We start from the raw sequence: 15866 nt of genomic DNA, 5'->3' as shown, positions 1-15866 counted from the left end.
CACATTTTGAGTTTGTAACAATTTTGTATTTTACTTTGAGACTTATGAAAAAATAACTCTTGCAATATTTAGTCTATCATTATTTCCAATGAATGTTTAAATGGAATTTTAACTATTCTCATGCAGTTTTCCGCAAAAGAATTGATAAGATAAAAAGCTATGGTTTGTATTAAAATCTTTTATAGCATAACTAATGGGTTATCGGTAGGTGGAGTTCGGTGATTCATTAAGTATGCTACGGGAACATGTTGTGCCTTACAAGGGATAAGATGTGACATCCTCAAAGTGTGTAAGGGCTCTATGATACTCATGAAGAGCAGTTTGGTTTCAGGATTGTATTTTCTTCAGGTTAGTACAGTTTCAGGGGAAGCTGCAGTAGCATCCGGAAGCAAAAATCAGAATCAGACTCAATTGTGGCATATGCGTTTTGATCATATGAGTGAAAGAGGATTATCTGTGTTAAGTAAGCGAGATTTATTGGACGGGCAGAAAACATAATCTATGGAGTTTTGTGAACACTATGTGTTTGGCAAACAGACCAGGGTGAAGTTTGATAAAATGGCAGTGTGCAAGACCAGAGGAACGGTGGATTATATCCACTCAGATCTATGGGGTCCTAACAGAATCCCTTCCAAGAGTGGTGCCAGGTACTTCATAACTTTGAATGATGATTATTCTCGGATAGTGTGGGTGTATTTTCTGAAAATAAAAGATGAGGCATTTTCAACCTTTGTAAAGTGGAAGACGATGATTGAGAAGTAGACAGAAAAGAAGGTCAAGCATCTTAGAACTGTTAACGGGTTAGAATTTTGCAATCGTGAGTTTAATTCATTCTGCAGCAATGAAGGTATAGTAAGACATCGCACTTGTACAAGAACACCACAATAGAATAGTATTGCAGAACACATGAACAGAACGCTTTGTGATAAAGCAAGAAGCATGCTCTCACATTTAGGATTGGGAAAGGATTTTAGGCTGAAGCAATTAATACAGCCTTTTTCTTAGTTAATAGATCTTCACCTACAGCTATTGAGTGCAAAACTCCTTTTGAGATCTGGTCCGATTCACCTGCTAATTACTCTCAACTGAAAGTATTTGGTTGCCCTGCTTATGCTCATGTGAGAGATGGTAAGCTTGAGCCGAGGGCAAGAAAATGCATATTTCTAAGATATTCATATGGAGTGAAAGGCTACAAGTTGTGGTGCAATGATCCAAAGTCTCTAAGATTAATTATCAGCAAGAGTGTGACATTTAATGAGTCTGCTTCATTGGATAGTCAGAGGTAGAAGTCAATAGTAGAATCAGATCACAGTGTCAGAGAATAGGTGGAGCTTGATATTGATACTTCAGCAGTTCAGTCCAGTGATTCAGAGGATGAGGTGCAAGATCTTGATCAACAAGAGGATGCACCTGAGCAACAGCAACAGGAACCATATAGCATTGCAACTGGTAGAGAGAGAAGACAAATTAGACTACCGCAGAGATATGCATATGCAGATCTAGTTGCATTTGCCTTGTCAGTTGCTAAGACAGTTAATGTGCATGAACCCAGCAATTATAGAGAAGCTATTTCTTGTTTAGATGCAGATCAGTGGGTTAGTGCTATGAGTGAAGAAATTGAATTTCTTCACAAGAATCAAACTTGGGAGCTTGTAACATTGCCTAAGGGACAAAAAGCGGTAGGTTGCAAATGGGTGTTCAAGAAAAAGGAAGGCACTCCAGGAGTTGAAGCACCTCGATATAAGGCACGGTTGATAGCAAAAAACTTTACTCAGAGGAAGAGGATTGACCTTAATGAAGTGTTTTCTCCAGTTGTGAAGCACAGTTCTATCAGAGTCTTACTTGCTATGGTTGCTCTTCATGATCTAGAGCTTGAGCAACTAGATGTGAAGATAGCATTTTTGCATGGTGAGTTGAGGAGCAAATTTATATGAGTAAGCTTGAGAGATTTGTCATTCCGGTTATGGAAAACCGTGTTTGCTTGCTTAAGAAATCTTTATATGGTCTGAAACAGTCTCCTAGGCAATGGTACAAAAGATTTGATACATTCATGATTCGTAATGGCTTTAATCATAGTTCATATGACAGTTGTGTGTATCATAAGAAGCTTTCAGATGATTCCTTTATTTATTTACTGTTGTATGTGGATGACATACTTATTGTTGCTAAAAGCATGTCACAAATTAACATTCTGAAAAAGTAATTGAGTGATGAGTTTGAAATAAAGGATTTGGGTGCTGCAAAGAAGATATTGGGAATGAAAATTACCAGGCATAGAAGTGTTGGGAAGCTTTTCTTGTCTCAACAGGTTTATGTTGAGAAAGTGCTTAAGCGTTTCAACATGAATAATGCTAAGCCTGTGATTGTTCCGTTTGCTGCTCATTTCAAGTCATCTGTAGACATGTCACTAAAAACAGATGATGAGATGAAGCACATATCTAGTGTTCCCTATTCGAGCGCTGTTGATAGCATCATGTATGCTATGGTATGCACTCGACCTGACATTTCACATGCAGTTAGTGTTGTGAGTAGATACATGGCGTGTCCTGGGAAATAATATTGGCAGGCAGTGAAATAGATTTTGAGGTATTTGAAGGGTTCTATAGATGTTGGTCTGACATTTAACAGGACCAAGATGAGTGATTCAGTTGTTGGCTATGTGGATTCAGATTTTTGTAAGGGACTTAGACAAGAGGAGATCTTTGACAGGTTATTTGTTTATGCTTTCTGGAAGTGCTATCAGTTGGAAGGAAACATTGCAAGCTATAGTTGTTTTGTGGATCACAGAGGCTGAATATATGGCCTTAGCAGTGGCAGTAAAGGAAGTTTTATGGTTACGAGATTTGGTGGGTGATTTTGGGTTGATACAGAATAAGGCAACAATGTTTTGTGACAGCCAGAGTGCAATATATCTCACAAAAAATCAAATATACCATGAGCGAACTAAGCACATTGATGTCAGATATCACTTCATTTGGGACATTGTATCTCAGGGGACTGTAGTTGTGCAGAAAGTCTCTACACATAATAATCCAGCATATATGATGACCATGCCTCCGCGGTATGAACCAGTATAAATATTGTAATATTCTACCCTTTGCGGTAGAATTGTGAGATATTCGGGAAACACACTGGGGGTTAGGGTTTGGGAGTTTGGATTGATTGTATCTTGCTCTTTTCATCATAGTGGAACATTTTTCTCTTGTCTTGCCCGTGAACGTAGACCTTACGGTTGAACCACGTTAAATCCTATGTTATTCTACTTCTCTTTTTCAATAGTGTGTGATTGTGCAATTTATGTGTGTGTCTTAGATTTGGGTGCTTATTATAATACATCCGATACTTCCACTTTTATATATTTGTAGACCACACTAGAACCTCCTGATTAGGATCACTATAAAGAACAAGATTCCCATATTGGTTGATTGAGAGAACCCCTGCGGAGCCACTAACCCATACCGCAGATGGTTCGGAAACTTCATAGAAGCAAATTCCAAGATATCCATAGCTAGAACTGCCACGGCTGAAAAACCCAAATGCAAACTCATTACCCTTGGAGACTAGAAGGTCGTCTTCTTTGAAGGTCTGGATTTCTGTAAAGTTGTCGAGGTATGGTAAGATGTTTTTCTTTTGGGAGAAGTTTACTAGGATTAAATAGAACTATAGTTAACTATTTTTTCTCACCAAAACCATTAGCTTTGTCTTAAGCATGGGCAGTCAAGGTTGTGAACCACAAACATGAATATAATATGTAAAAAATACGGGCGAATGACCGTACTAGGGTAACTCAGAAACAAAAAATACCAAAATGGGCTAACAACTCCAAAAATTGCGAAGAGGGGGCGGGTGTCAGGGGTCAGCGCCTGGGACGCTATTTAAAATAGCGCCCGAACTCCGAACGCTGTTCAAAATAGCGTCTGAACAAGGGACGCTATTCATAATAGCATCCGAAGTTCGGACGCTATTTTGAATAGCGTTCGGATGCAGCCACCTGCAACAGCCCCTGCACGCAAAGGAACAACCCCTGCACGCACAAGAATATTACGTCCCATCTGTAACGTGTACCTCCGGATGCTAATTATATTAGCATCTTGTAGCTCCGGACACTAATATAATTAGCATCTTTGTCCTTGGTGTGCAGCATGTCCGGTCTCGTCCCAAGTCCAATCTGCAGGTAGGGAATCTCCAGTGAAGTGGGACGCTATTTTTATTGGCGTCCTGTGTTCATCTACTCCCCATATGTACCGCTGCTCTCTCTCCCTGCGCTCTCATTTACGGTTTCCATTTCGCCCTCAAGCTCTCGCTCGTTCATTCCTCATCCATTGTCTCCCTCGCTCGTTCATTCCTCATCCATTGTCTCATTTTGGTGGAGCAGCTTACAGTCGGTGGAGCAAGAAGGACAGGAGATAGGTGCAGTTGCAGTGGTAGATCACAAAGAAAGAAGGAAGAAATTTGAAAAAAAATTATATTCAGGTATGTATTTGGACTGTTTAATAATTTTTAACATGTAATATATGAAATGCTTAGGTGATAATAATGTTTATTATTGTGAAAATAATGTAATTTTTTTTTTGTGCATGTTTGTGAGAAACTTTTGGTGAGCAAGTTGATATTTTTGTAAGCATCACTTAAGAAATAAATTTTCATTACAATTTTTAACATGCAATATATAAAATGCTTGAGTGTTAATGTAATTATTATTCTGAAAATAATATATATATTTTTTATGCATGCATGTTGGTATGTTTGTGAGCAAGTTGATATATATATAGTAATAGCATAATACTGATAAAATGAGTAAAAGTTATTGGGAAAAATAATACAAGAAATTATATTTTTAGTGTATAATAGTAAAGAAGGTAAAGAAAAAATAATATAAATTTGTAGTATTAAGAAAATGTTAGGAAAGAGAAAATAAAAATTATAAATGTAAATTATGTTACAAAATAAATTTTATATTAAGTCATATAATTTTTGTATCACATAATATAATAGTTTAATAAATTGAACAGAGAATATTAATATAAAATAAAATAATAGTTTAAGTTTTTAAAAATTAGTAAAAGCTATAGAAGAAAGGGAAAAATTAATAGAAAATTGATTTCATAATATATTATAGAAAATGATGTAATAAAAATAAAATATAAATTTATATAAAATAGTATTAAAAAATGAAAAATTAGTAATATAAAAAATTGCCAAAAAAAAATAAGTAGCATTTTAATTAAAATGTAATTAATAAAAATAAATTATAAAATTATATTATTTAGATAATATTAAAGAAATAAAAAATAGTAAAATAAAAAAATTGGCGAAACTCAATATAACAATTAAAATGGAATTATTAAAAAAAATTAATATTATTAAAACATGATTAAAAAGTGAAAACAATAGTAACATAAAAATTTGTCGAAATCAATTAAAATGTAATTATTAGAAATAAAATATTAATTTATTTTATTAATTAAAATTAAAAGAATAAAAAAATTAGTAATGTAAAATGTTGTTGAAAATAATTTTTTTATTAATAGAAAATTGAGTTCATAATATATTATAGAAAAGGATGTAATAAAAATAAAATATAAATTTATATAAAATAGTATTAAAAATGAAAAATTAGTAATATAAAAAATTGCAAAAAAAAATAAGTAGCATTTTAATTAAAATTTAATTAATAAAAATAAATTATAAAATTATATTATTTAGATAATATTAAAGAAATAAAAAATAGTAAAATAAAAAAAATTGACAAAACTCAATATAACAATTAAAATGGAATTATTAAAAAAAATTAATATTATTAAAACATGATTAAAAAGTGAAAACAATAGTAACATAAAATTTTTTCGAAATCAATTAAAATGTGATTATTAGAAATAAAATATTAATTTATTTTATTAATTGAAATTAAAAGAATAGAAAAATTAGTAATGTAAAATGTTGTTGAAAATAATTTCTTTATTAATAGAAAATTGAGTTCATAATATATTATAGAAAATGATGTAATAAAAATAAAATATAAATTTATATAAAATAGTATTATAAAATGAAAAATTAGTAATATAAAAAATTGCCAAAAAAATAAGTAGCATTTTAATTAAAATGTAATTAATAAAAATAAATTATAAAATTATATTATTTAGATAATATTAAAGAAATAAGAAATAGTAAAATAAAAAAAATTGGCGAAACTCAATATAACAATTAAAATGGAATTATTAAAAAAAATTAATATTATTAAAACATGATTAAAAAGTGAAAACAATAGTAACATAAAAATTTGTCGAAATCAATTAAAATGTAATTATTAGAAATAAAATATTAATTTATTTTATTAATTAAAATTAAAAGAATAGAAAAATTAGTAATGTACAATGTAGAACGTATTGTCAACCAGACCGTTTATGCTGATAGTTGTTGCGATTTTTATTTTATCAGAAATGTCAATTCCAAGTTTTGCTACTTTATATTGGGATGAAGAAATCATTATGGATGATGAAAGCTATGAATATTATGGAGGTTCATCAACCGTCATTACTATTGGTAAACGTATGGATTTTGGTACTTTAGGAATGAAAATTGTCCGTGGAATTAATCTTAAAGGTGGACATGAATTTATATCGAAAATCTTATTCAGACAACCCATTGAAAAAAATGGCTCATTTAAATGGGATTGCATGGGTTTGGCAAATGATGACGATATGAATATTATGTTTAATTTCATTGATGAAATTGGAGGTATGTCATCGATGGAATTATATATTGACATTTTTCGACAATCTGCAAATGTTGTTGATGAAGCGGGCCCATCAAATAGTTGTTACACTGAAGCACTTAAGTGTACGGATAATTTTGAATCCGCTAGCAATAATTATTGTCCTGATGATGATGAGGATGATGCGGAGTCTGATGAAGAATGGATTGATAGTGATGACTGGGACATGAATGAGGATGGTGGTCATCATAATGAGTTAGTAGTAGATTTGCCTTTTTACTATAATACTCATGTTGCAAACCCAATAATGCCGCTTGTCCCTCCTCCGCCTTATAGTGAAATAGATTTTTCATTGCTAACGGTTGATCCATGGTCAACACCACAGTGTAGTTCAATGTAGGATCCATTAAAAGAGTTTGAATTAGGAATGATATTCTCATCTAAAGAGGATGTCCAAAAAGCTGCCAAAGAATATCATTTACATAGGCACCATGAGTTTTGTAATGAGGAGACAAAGAGTAGAACATATGCCATAAGGTGCAAAGAAACAAAGAGCAATTGTAAGTGGAGATTCCGTGCCTCACGAGGGAAAGGAAGTGATATATGGAAAATTACGCGTTATAATGGACCACATACATGTGTTAATCCATCACTGTCATAAGATCATAAGCAATTGGATAGCAAATTTATATCTAATTTCATTCTCGCCATTGTACGTGAACAACCCAATGTGAAGATAGGAGCGTTACAGTCTGAAATGAAAGATAAGATTGGATATATGCCAAGTTATTGAAAGACCTGGAAGGCTAGGCACGATGCAATTATTAAGATCTTTGGTGATTGGGAGGAATCTTACGGAAGGTTGCGACAATTTATGCTTGCTTTGTGCAAACAGAACCCTGAAAGTATGTTCTTCATTGAAGATGATCCTTTTTTTGTTAATAATAGATTAGATCCTGCTTATCGGGTTTTCGATAGAATGTTTTGGGCATATAAACAAACAATAGAAGGATTCAAGAACTGTCGACCGATTATATTCATAGACTCAACTTTTTTATATGGAAAGTACAAACGATGTTTATATTGTGCAACAACACTTGATGGTAATAACTATATTTTCCCAATTGCGTGGGCAATAGTCGACAGTGAAAATACAAGGAACTGGGATTGGTTTATGTCTTGTTTGAGGGTGTTTGTGACAGATCGTAAAGGAATATGTGTTATATCAGATAGACATATTGCCATAAAAAAGGCAATGAATCAAGATTGGTGGCAACCTCCTGATGGGCATCATCGATACTGCTTAAGACATATCCTGAGCAATTACAACACAAAGTTTAAGAATACTAATATGAAAGAAGCTCTCCGAAAGGCAGGTTAGTTTTCTAAGTTGACTAGTTATTGTTACTGTAATCTAAATATAAATTTGACATGTGTATCCAACAAATAACATGGCTTTTTTATTTTTACAGCACAACAATTGGGAAAAAAAAATTTTATGAGGCCATGAACACAATCAAGAATGAGCATCCTGATACATTTGAATGGGCTACAAAGATACCTTTGGAAAAATGGACACGTTCTCATGATGGAGGGAAACGTTATGGCTCCATGACAACTAATACTGTTGAGTCTGTTAATGGAATACTCAAAGGGATCCGTGCTTTACCCATAACTGCAATGGTAGAAAAAATATTTTTCCAGTGTGTTGATTATTTTGACACACGCCGCACGACCCTCCGTGAGCAACTGCAAATGGGCTTCAAATTTACACCAGCATGTCTTCAAATATTACTTGACAATTTAAATGAAGCAAACTCATATAATGTCCGAATCTTTAACCGCGATTGTGGTGAATTTGAAGTTTGGAAGGGAAGATCTGAAACGAAGCTTGTGGTCAAACTTGATAAAAGGATATGCACATGCAAGAAGTTTGAAGAAATACACATTCCATGTTCTCATGTGATTGCTGCATGCCAAGCAATGTCAATTAATTATGAGCAATACGTTTCAAATTATTACACATTGGAGCGAACGCTTAAGTGCTATGAGTGGCAGTTTCATGCTCTTGGACATCCTGATGATTGGCCAACAGATAATTATCCAGTTCTTCTACCTGACCCAACCCAGAAAAGGTCTAAAGGACGACCAAATTCGTCAAGGAAGAAGAATGAAATGGATTGGAGTGTAAATCATTGTTCGCTATGTCATGGACAAGGACACACAAAAAAAAGTTATCACATGCGAAGGAACAACATAACTTAATTATGTTAATATGTATCATTATTATAAATTGTTGCGGACTGTATTTATTTTTATATTTTAATTTTATGTGTGTAAATGTAACATGTATTATTATCAAGTACATTATCTCCCATAATGTTTGCATTATCATGTGATTCTCATTTATTTATTTGTGCTCCATTTTGTTTATGTCGTAGATAATATAATGGCTCGTATAATGCACACTCCAAAAAGGATTGTCAATCAACAACAAAGAGCAAGGGTACATGGTCTAATTAAGAATTTGATTAATCTACCAATGGAAGTAACACCCTTAACTAAAGGGAATTACCTACTCTGCATTGTTAAGCATATGATAAGGGTCAATGGGCTCATTCAACAAATCATATGGGAAGGAGAGCTATTAAGAGATAAACCTAGATATTTGGCTTTAAGGTCAGCTTTTAGCTGTATCTACGACAAGGGTATACTTGACCGCGTATGGCAAAAATTAGAAGCTAACCGTACCCCATCATATTTACTGCTACTTAAGGGATTCGCAAAAGAATATGCTAGTTGGGTCGCTACGCGGACAATGTATCGGTCAACTGGTATAAAAATTCGTGATAGTAACAAACATACTCTGTTGAAGCCCATGTTACCTAAAATCAACTACACATTGGACAAAGACCATTATGATGAGCTAATTAGATCATGTCCTGTGAATCAAATAGTCAGGGTGACCTAATTAGTTCTAATATTCTAAACAATATTTATATGTTTTATTGATGTATATTTATATGTGTTATTCATGTATATTTATATGTTTTGATGATGTACTCAACAATATTGTACTTTTATGTAATGTATTGACTATGTTTATTTATATAATTTAATTCCTTCATTATATGTTTTTGTTACCATTCGTGTATTAATTAATGTACAAGAAATATATGTGCATTATTTTACCTATCAAAAGATCCATTGAAAATGTATATTTTGTAATACTAAATAGGTATGACTACACAACAAGAAAGAAGAGATTACATTGTGCCTGGTCCAATTGATAAAGAGCTTCTTCGACTCCAGCCACAACACCATTCTGAAGGGATTTGGAATGGTATAGTTGAGCATGAAGTGGTTACATGCAGGAGGCAAGGGCTAATATTACATACTGACATTAATGACCGAATTGTTCCTCATTTTCGCGATTCTGGATTTATTAGTATTGCTAGACTAGGGTTTTTTTTCTCTTGATTGGCACCTCATCAGTGCCTTTGTAGAGCGATGGCGACCGAAAACCCATACGTTTATGATGCCAATTGGTGAGTGCATAATCACTCTTCAGGATGTCAGCATTATTTCCGGTTTGCCAGTACATGGGTCTGCTGTAACTGGAATGTCACGGGCCGACTGGCCAGAAGTTTGTGAGACATTATTGGGAGCTAGACCACCCCCAGAAATGATCCGAGGACATACACTAAAATTATCGTGGCTAGCTGATGAGTTTGGAGATATTCCACATCAGGCTGATGATTTAACCGTATTATGGCATGCAAGAGCATTCATATTACGACTCATTAGTTCGATATTTCCCGACAAGACAAACTCATGTGTCAACTTGATGTTTCTACCCCTTCTAGAAGACTTGAGGGAAGCTGCGACATACAGTTGGGGTGGAGCTTGCTTAGCCTTCTTTTATCGTGAGCTATCTTGTGTTCTTTACTGAAACAAAGGAGATTTCAGGACCACTATTCATTTTGCAGATTTGGGCTTGGGAGAGATTTAAAATAATCTCTCCATCAATAAGGGATCCATCAGCACCTCATGATGCACCTCTAGGTGCTAGGTATGTCATTAAATTTATATTTTTATCCATTAAGCAATGAATAAATTGCCTTTTATTGTATTATATTTTTAATTTTCTTATCAATTAACAAGTGGAGTAGAGCTCGACAAATCACTGAAGTAACAACCCATGTACTGCCACAAATTCGGTACAACCTTGACCGGATGCGACCTGAAGATGTAATAATATGACATAAAATTCCATACATAAGTCAAAATTCCATAAATCTGACAAAAAATAATATGTTATATTTTTCCGTACATTTATAATCACTTCATGTTTTGCTAATATTCACTTGTAGATCACTTGGGAACCATATAGTGAGGAATTATTGGATGAGCTGCTAGACGTGTGTATCCAAGGTCGTCCCAGTTGGAAGATAGTGGTGCCATTAATTTGCTTTCATATTATTGAATGGCACCAACCTGACAGAGTGATGACGCAGTTTGGTTTGGCCCAGCCTATTCCAGCACCACCGATGCAAACAGATGAGTTGCACGATATTACTCTCCGACTCAGTGAGAGTAATTGGGCACACCACCATGCAACATATATTCATCGTTGGAATAGGCGAGAACAATATATTGTTCAAGGGCAACAAATGGGACAACCACTCCACCATCATTCTGAATATATGGAGTGGTACCGTCGAGCTGCTAGACGTTGGATCTCAATAAGTGGAGCTGCTATTGGTTGTGTGGTAATAATTAACAACATGTATTTTTTTCATTATTAAATACTTATAATAATAATTTTATATTTTTTAACCTAAAATGTAACGTTATGTATATATTTTTTATTTTTACAGGAGGACGCAATTGAGGATTGTTTGATAAAATTACAAAATCCATCAACACAAAACGTGGCAGAAGTTAAGCGTACATTAAGAAAAATGATGATTGCTCTGGAACAAGAAAGTAGGCTTTGCCAAATGCCACCTCCTCAGTCTGCACCTTAAGCAGCAACTTTTAATGATGAATTGGAAGAGGACCAACCCATCAACCAACCTGGGCCCTCACGTAGACCAGCACGACGTCAATCACGTCCTCCTCGACATCGTCAACATCCAATGCGTCAATCCTCTCCACCTGATGATGTTATGCCCCCACCTGTCGCATTTCACCCTTTCTGCATGGCATCAGCGCCTGGTCCTATTCCCTTAGCTCCTGCACCGTCTCATCCTATTCCATCTACAGTATTCCAACCATATTCAGAAACTATCCCCCCACATTATACTGGTTGGATGCCTACCCCATCAATACCTGGCCCATCAACACCATGGATGTCATATCATTCTCATGTGCAAAGCAGAAGCACATTTGACTTCACTGAGAGTCAGCAGCCACAAACACCAATGAGTAGCTTATTTGCTCCATTTGGCAGACCATCTAGCATTGGGCCATCACAATATGCTTCGAGTCAATTTGGCGGATATGGTTCAGATCAATACTATGCACTATATCAGTCTGGTGCCTTAGGCCATATTCCATCTGGTGCAGGTCTATTTGGACACCATGAACAAGGTGCTATGCATTATACTGCAGGGGGGGAATCATCAGGACAACAACAAGGGCAACCTGGCCAACCCCAAGATGCACAAGGTGATCCAGAAGAGCAGCAAGAAGGGGGACAACATCGAGTTCTTCGACCGAGACGACATATTCGATGACCTGATTGTGGCACATGACTAATTTAAATATTTATTTTTATTTGTATAATAATTATGAATACTTGTCTTAATTTTTATCTTGCTTTAAGCCAATTGCTCGTATGACATGTTAGTAAACATTATATATATATATATATATATATATATATATATATATATATATATATATATATATATTTTAATTAATTTGAAAATAATAAAGTAATTAAAACTAATAAAGTAATTACATTTATTAATTGCTATGAAGAAAATATATTATCCATAATTATAATAAGAATAAAAATTAATATTAGTTATACTTTAATAACTTTTAACGTTCATAACTAACATAATTTTAAATTTATCAATCTACTATGTTCTAAATATTAGAAACAAAAAAATTCCTATTAAGATGTATAAAATATACTATTTCAAATATTATACATTTATATTTTTAATCTATAAATTAAGAAATTTTTTTTTACAAAAATATAAAATTAATTTTTTGAATATAAATATTTTATAAACTGTACAATTATATTCTATTTACAATATATAAATAAAATTAATTTCACAAATATATAATATTAAATAAATAATATTACTACTAAAACATAAAACAAACTTTAAAAAAAATCAATCTATACAAGTAACATATGTAAATTTAATATATTTTATAAAATATAATAAATAACTATAATTAAATGATCAAAATATTATAAATTTAATATATTTTATAAAATCAAATAAATAAAAAAAATATAAAAATTGTGCTACGGTAATGTGATTAGCGTGTTTTGGGAGACGCTAATATGATTAGCGTGCGTGTTTTGGGACGCTAATATGATTAGCGTGTTTCAGCTGCATGGGTTGGACGGCGGAGAGGCGCTCTGGGACGCTACTATAAGTAGAGTTTTGCTCGCTGGGACGCTACTGGGAGGCGAATGGCATTGTGCTAGTCGTGGGGAAGCTATTCAAAATAGCGTTTTTACGTCAGAACGCTATTTTAAATAGCGTTTATGTGTTCAGACGCTATTTTTATCAACGTTTTTTTGTTTCCTCACCCCCTTCCTGTAATTTTCCAACATTCTAACCCATTTTAGTATATTATTTTTTAAATTATCCCTGTACGGTCAGTGAGTTTTCTCTTTTGTTGAAATTGTAGTCAAATGACAATAAACAAATCCGAGAGGGCTTGCCTTAGTAAAAATTTGAATCCTAAAATCTCCAGTCAAGAATGGAAACCTTGACTTCATGAATAGAGAGAATTTAAAAAGAATTGGTGCATATATATATATATATAGAGAGAGAGAGAGAGAGAGAGAGAGAGAGAGAGAGAGAGAGAGAGAGAGAGAGAGAGTAAAGAAAGCAAAATTCATGCTGCATTGTTACAGTTTTCCTTTTGCAGATCATAGTTGTATGAAAACAATCTCATACTTGTCTCCAAACCGCGCAGCTGCTAACGAAATATGTTTCCATTCACCCCTCATGCAGCTTGAGTCCCAAAAGTCCTAAAAGATTTTTCAGGTTCTGGCAAATCTGGGATGGGATGCCAGGGAGATTTTCAAATTCTTATTTGAAATGGAAGCAAGAAATACGAGACAATACCTATTCAAGAATTGTTTTGCATTAGATATTTGTAAAACCATGTTATGATCTGAACTAATTAGAGGGAGACTTAGGCATAACAGAGGTGAGAATGAGAAGAAGAGGAGGAGGAAGAGGAGAGGAAAGATCGAGATATGAGATAAGGGAGAATATAATTTCTTATTTATTGATAAATACATAATTACAATGGTTACAGATTCTATTTTATAGCTATGACATAGAACCCAGAGTCACTATAAACCATAGACTTCAGCTATTTTTCCCCCTTTTTTTTCAATCAAGGAGAAAGTCTCTAAAACCCTGAAAACAGCCTAAAATGAGTAAAGAATCAGAGACTGATTCCTTCCTGATACGTACACACAGGTGATTGTGCTGGATGTTATGCTAGTCTAACATAAAGTCGCATGAAGTATTTTACAAATCCCTACAATTAGAATTTCAATGAAGTCTATATGAGCGTATTTCTTTAATGACACAACTTTGTGCTTTCCCATATTGGCGAACTGTTGCAAGAAGTTCCGAAAATGAAAGCAAGTTGTTTTGGACAAGGAAGAGCCCTTTCACTATCCAACATGAAAACAATTGCTGGTAGAGTTGGTCTGTCCATTGCATCTTCTTGCGCACATAAAGTTTGTGATTATACTTCAACAAGTCATGTCTTCAAAAATTTTGATAAGTTATCTATTTGTTTTGTTTACTTTGATTTTAGGCCATAATTTTGTGTTTTCTCAGACTCAGGTTTCTTCATGTGCAGGCCATGAATCGTGCAAAAGGTAGTGTGAAAAAGCAAAGAAACTCAGGATCAGGCGTTGGACGTCATGAAGAAAATTAAAAAAAAAAAAAAAAAAAAGAAAGAAAAAAGAAAAAAAAAAAGTTGACGTGAGGCCACTTGGAATTGCAGGCAACCTGAGCTGGGCCACGTTACTCAAGTTTGGGCTGTGTTTTCAAGCCTTGGACTGTATGCTTCGAAGAAAGTCCAGAGCCTTAGTGGAGCTCAAGCCGTTTTCGTCCATCACTCCTCGTGGACTTAAGAGGCGAAACGGGATTGGTCTATCTTGACGTCCCAAGCAGCAAGCACTATAAACGCCCGAATTACATCAGAATAAGACCAATTCACAGCCCTAGCCCACTACGGAATTGAAAAACTTTAATTTTGAAAATCTGGAAGCTTGGCAGAAGAAATCACCAGGTTTCAGAAAATTTAAATATTTTACCATCTTTATATACCGATAGACTGAAAGCATAAGAGATTAACTTCAGCTCAGAAAATTTGAGCCATGAAGGAAATTTTGTCAAATGCTTTAGGGTTTCTCTCAACAACAAAATACACTCAATGGCATCTCTTGCACTAATGCTACGTTCTAGCTCTCAAGTTCTCATCTATTGAGCATATACATAGGCAGCTGAGCTCTTCCAACTGAGCTATAGCCCCTGCGCTAAGTGGAGCATGCATGAAGGAGTTACATGTTTCTTCTATTCTTTCTTTGGCTCAGCTGGGCGATCCTGGACTTGTTCTCGTGAGCTTGGAGAAAAGGAAAAAAATTTTCCACTGGGGACCAAAGAGTGGGCGCCTCTGGAAAGACAAGAAGAATCCTTAGTTGGAATGGAATTCTAACTCCGCATCTTTTTAGATTTTTAGAAAAGTTGCTCTTTAGAGAGCACATTACAATGAAAGGTCATACAAGATCAACACTATCATACATAACAATGCGTTTATGGTATTAAACTGCGGTTTTTACAGAAATCCTTAATCGCATTTATGGTATTAAACTGTGGTTTCTACAAAAATCCTTAATCCTCACCATAGCTACACTTGGAATCTT

General features: G+C 34.2%; 1 protein-coding gene across 1 annotated transcript; it reads left to right on the top strand.

Annotated features, from left to right (window-relative positions):
- The first annotated feature begins 11237 nt into the window (after positions 1-11237).
- LOC131175915 (uncharacterized) lies at positions 11238-12456 on the top strand. The gene is made up of 2 exons (XM_058140611.1): positions 11238-11487; positions 11596-12456. The coding sequence occupies exon 2, from the start codon at positions 11857-11859 to the stop codon at positions 12454-12456; it is 600 nt and encodes a 199-aa protein (XP_057996594.1). The 5' UTR covers positions 11238-11487; positions 11596-11856.
- The last annotated feature ends 3410 nt before the right edge of the window (positions 12457-15866 follow it).

The sequence above is a fragment of the Hevea brasiliensis genome, chromosome 18 (genome assembly GCF_030052815.1).
Source record: "Hevea brasiliensis isolate MT/VB/25A 57/8 chromosome 18, ASM3005281v1, whole genome shotgun sequence".
Taxonomy (NCBI): Eukaryota; Viridiplantae; Streptophyta; class Magnoliopsida; order Malpighiales; family Euphorbiaceae; genus Hevea; species Hevea brasiliensis.
Note: the sequence above shows the minus strand (reverse complement) of the source record. Positions and strands in the feature narration are given on the sequence as shown.

What these genes read in the sequence shown, in the direction of transcription:
- LOC131175915 (XM_058140611.1), top strand. Translation starts at nt 11,857, where the DNA reads ATGCGTCAATCCTCTCCACCTGATGATGTTATGCCCCCACCTGTCGCA.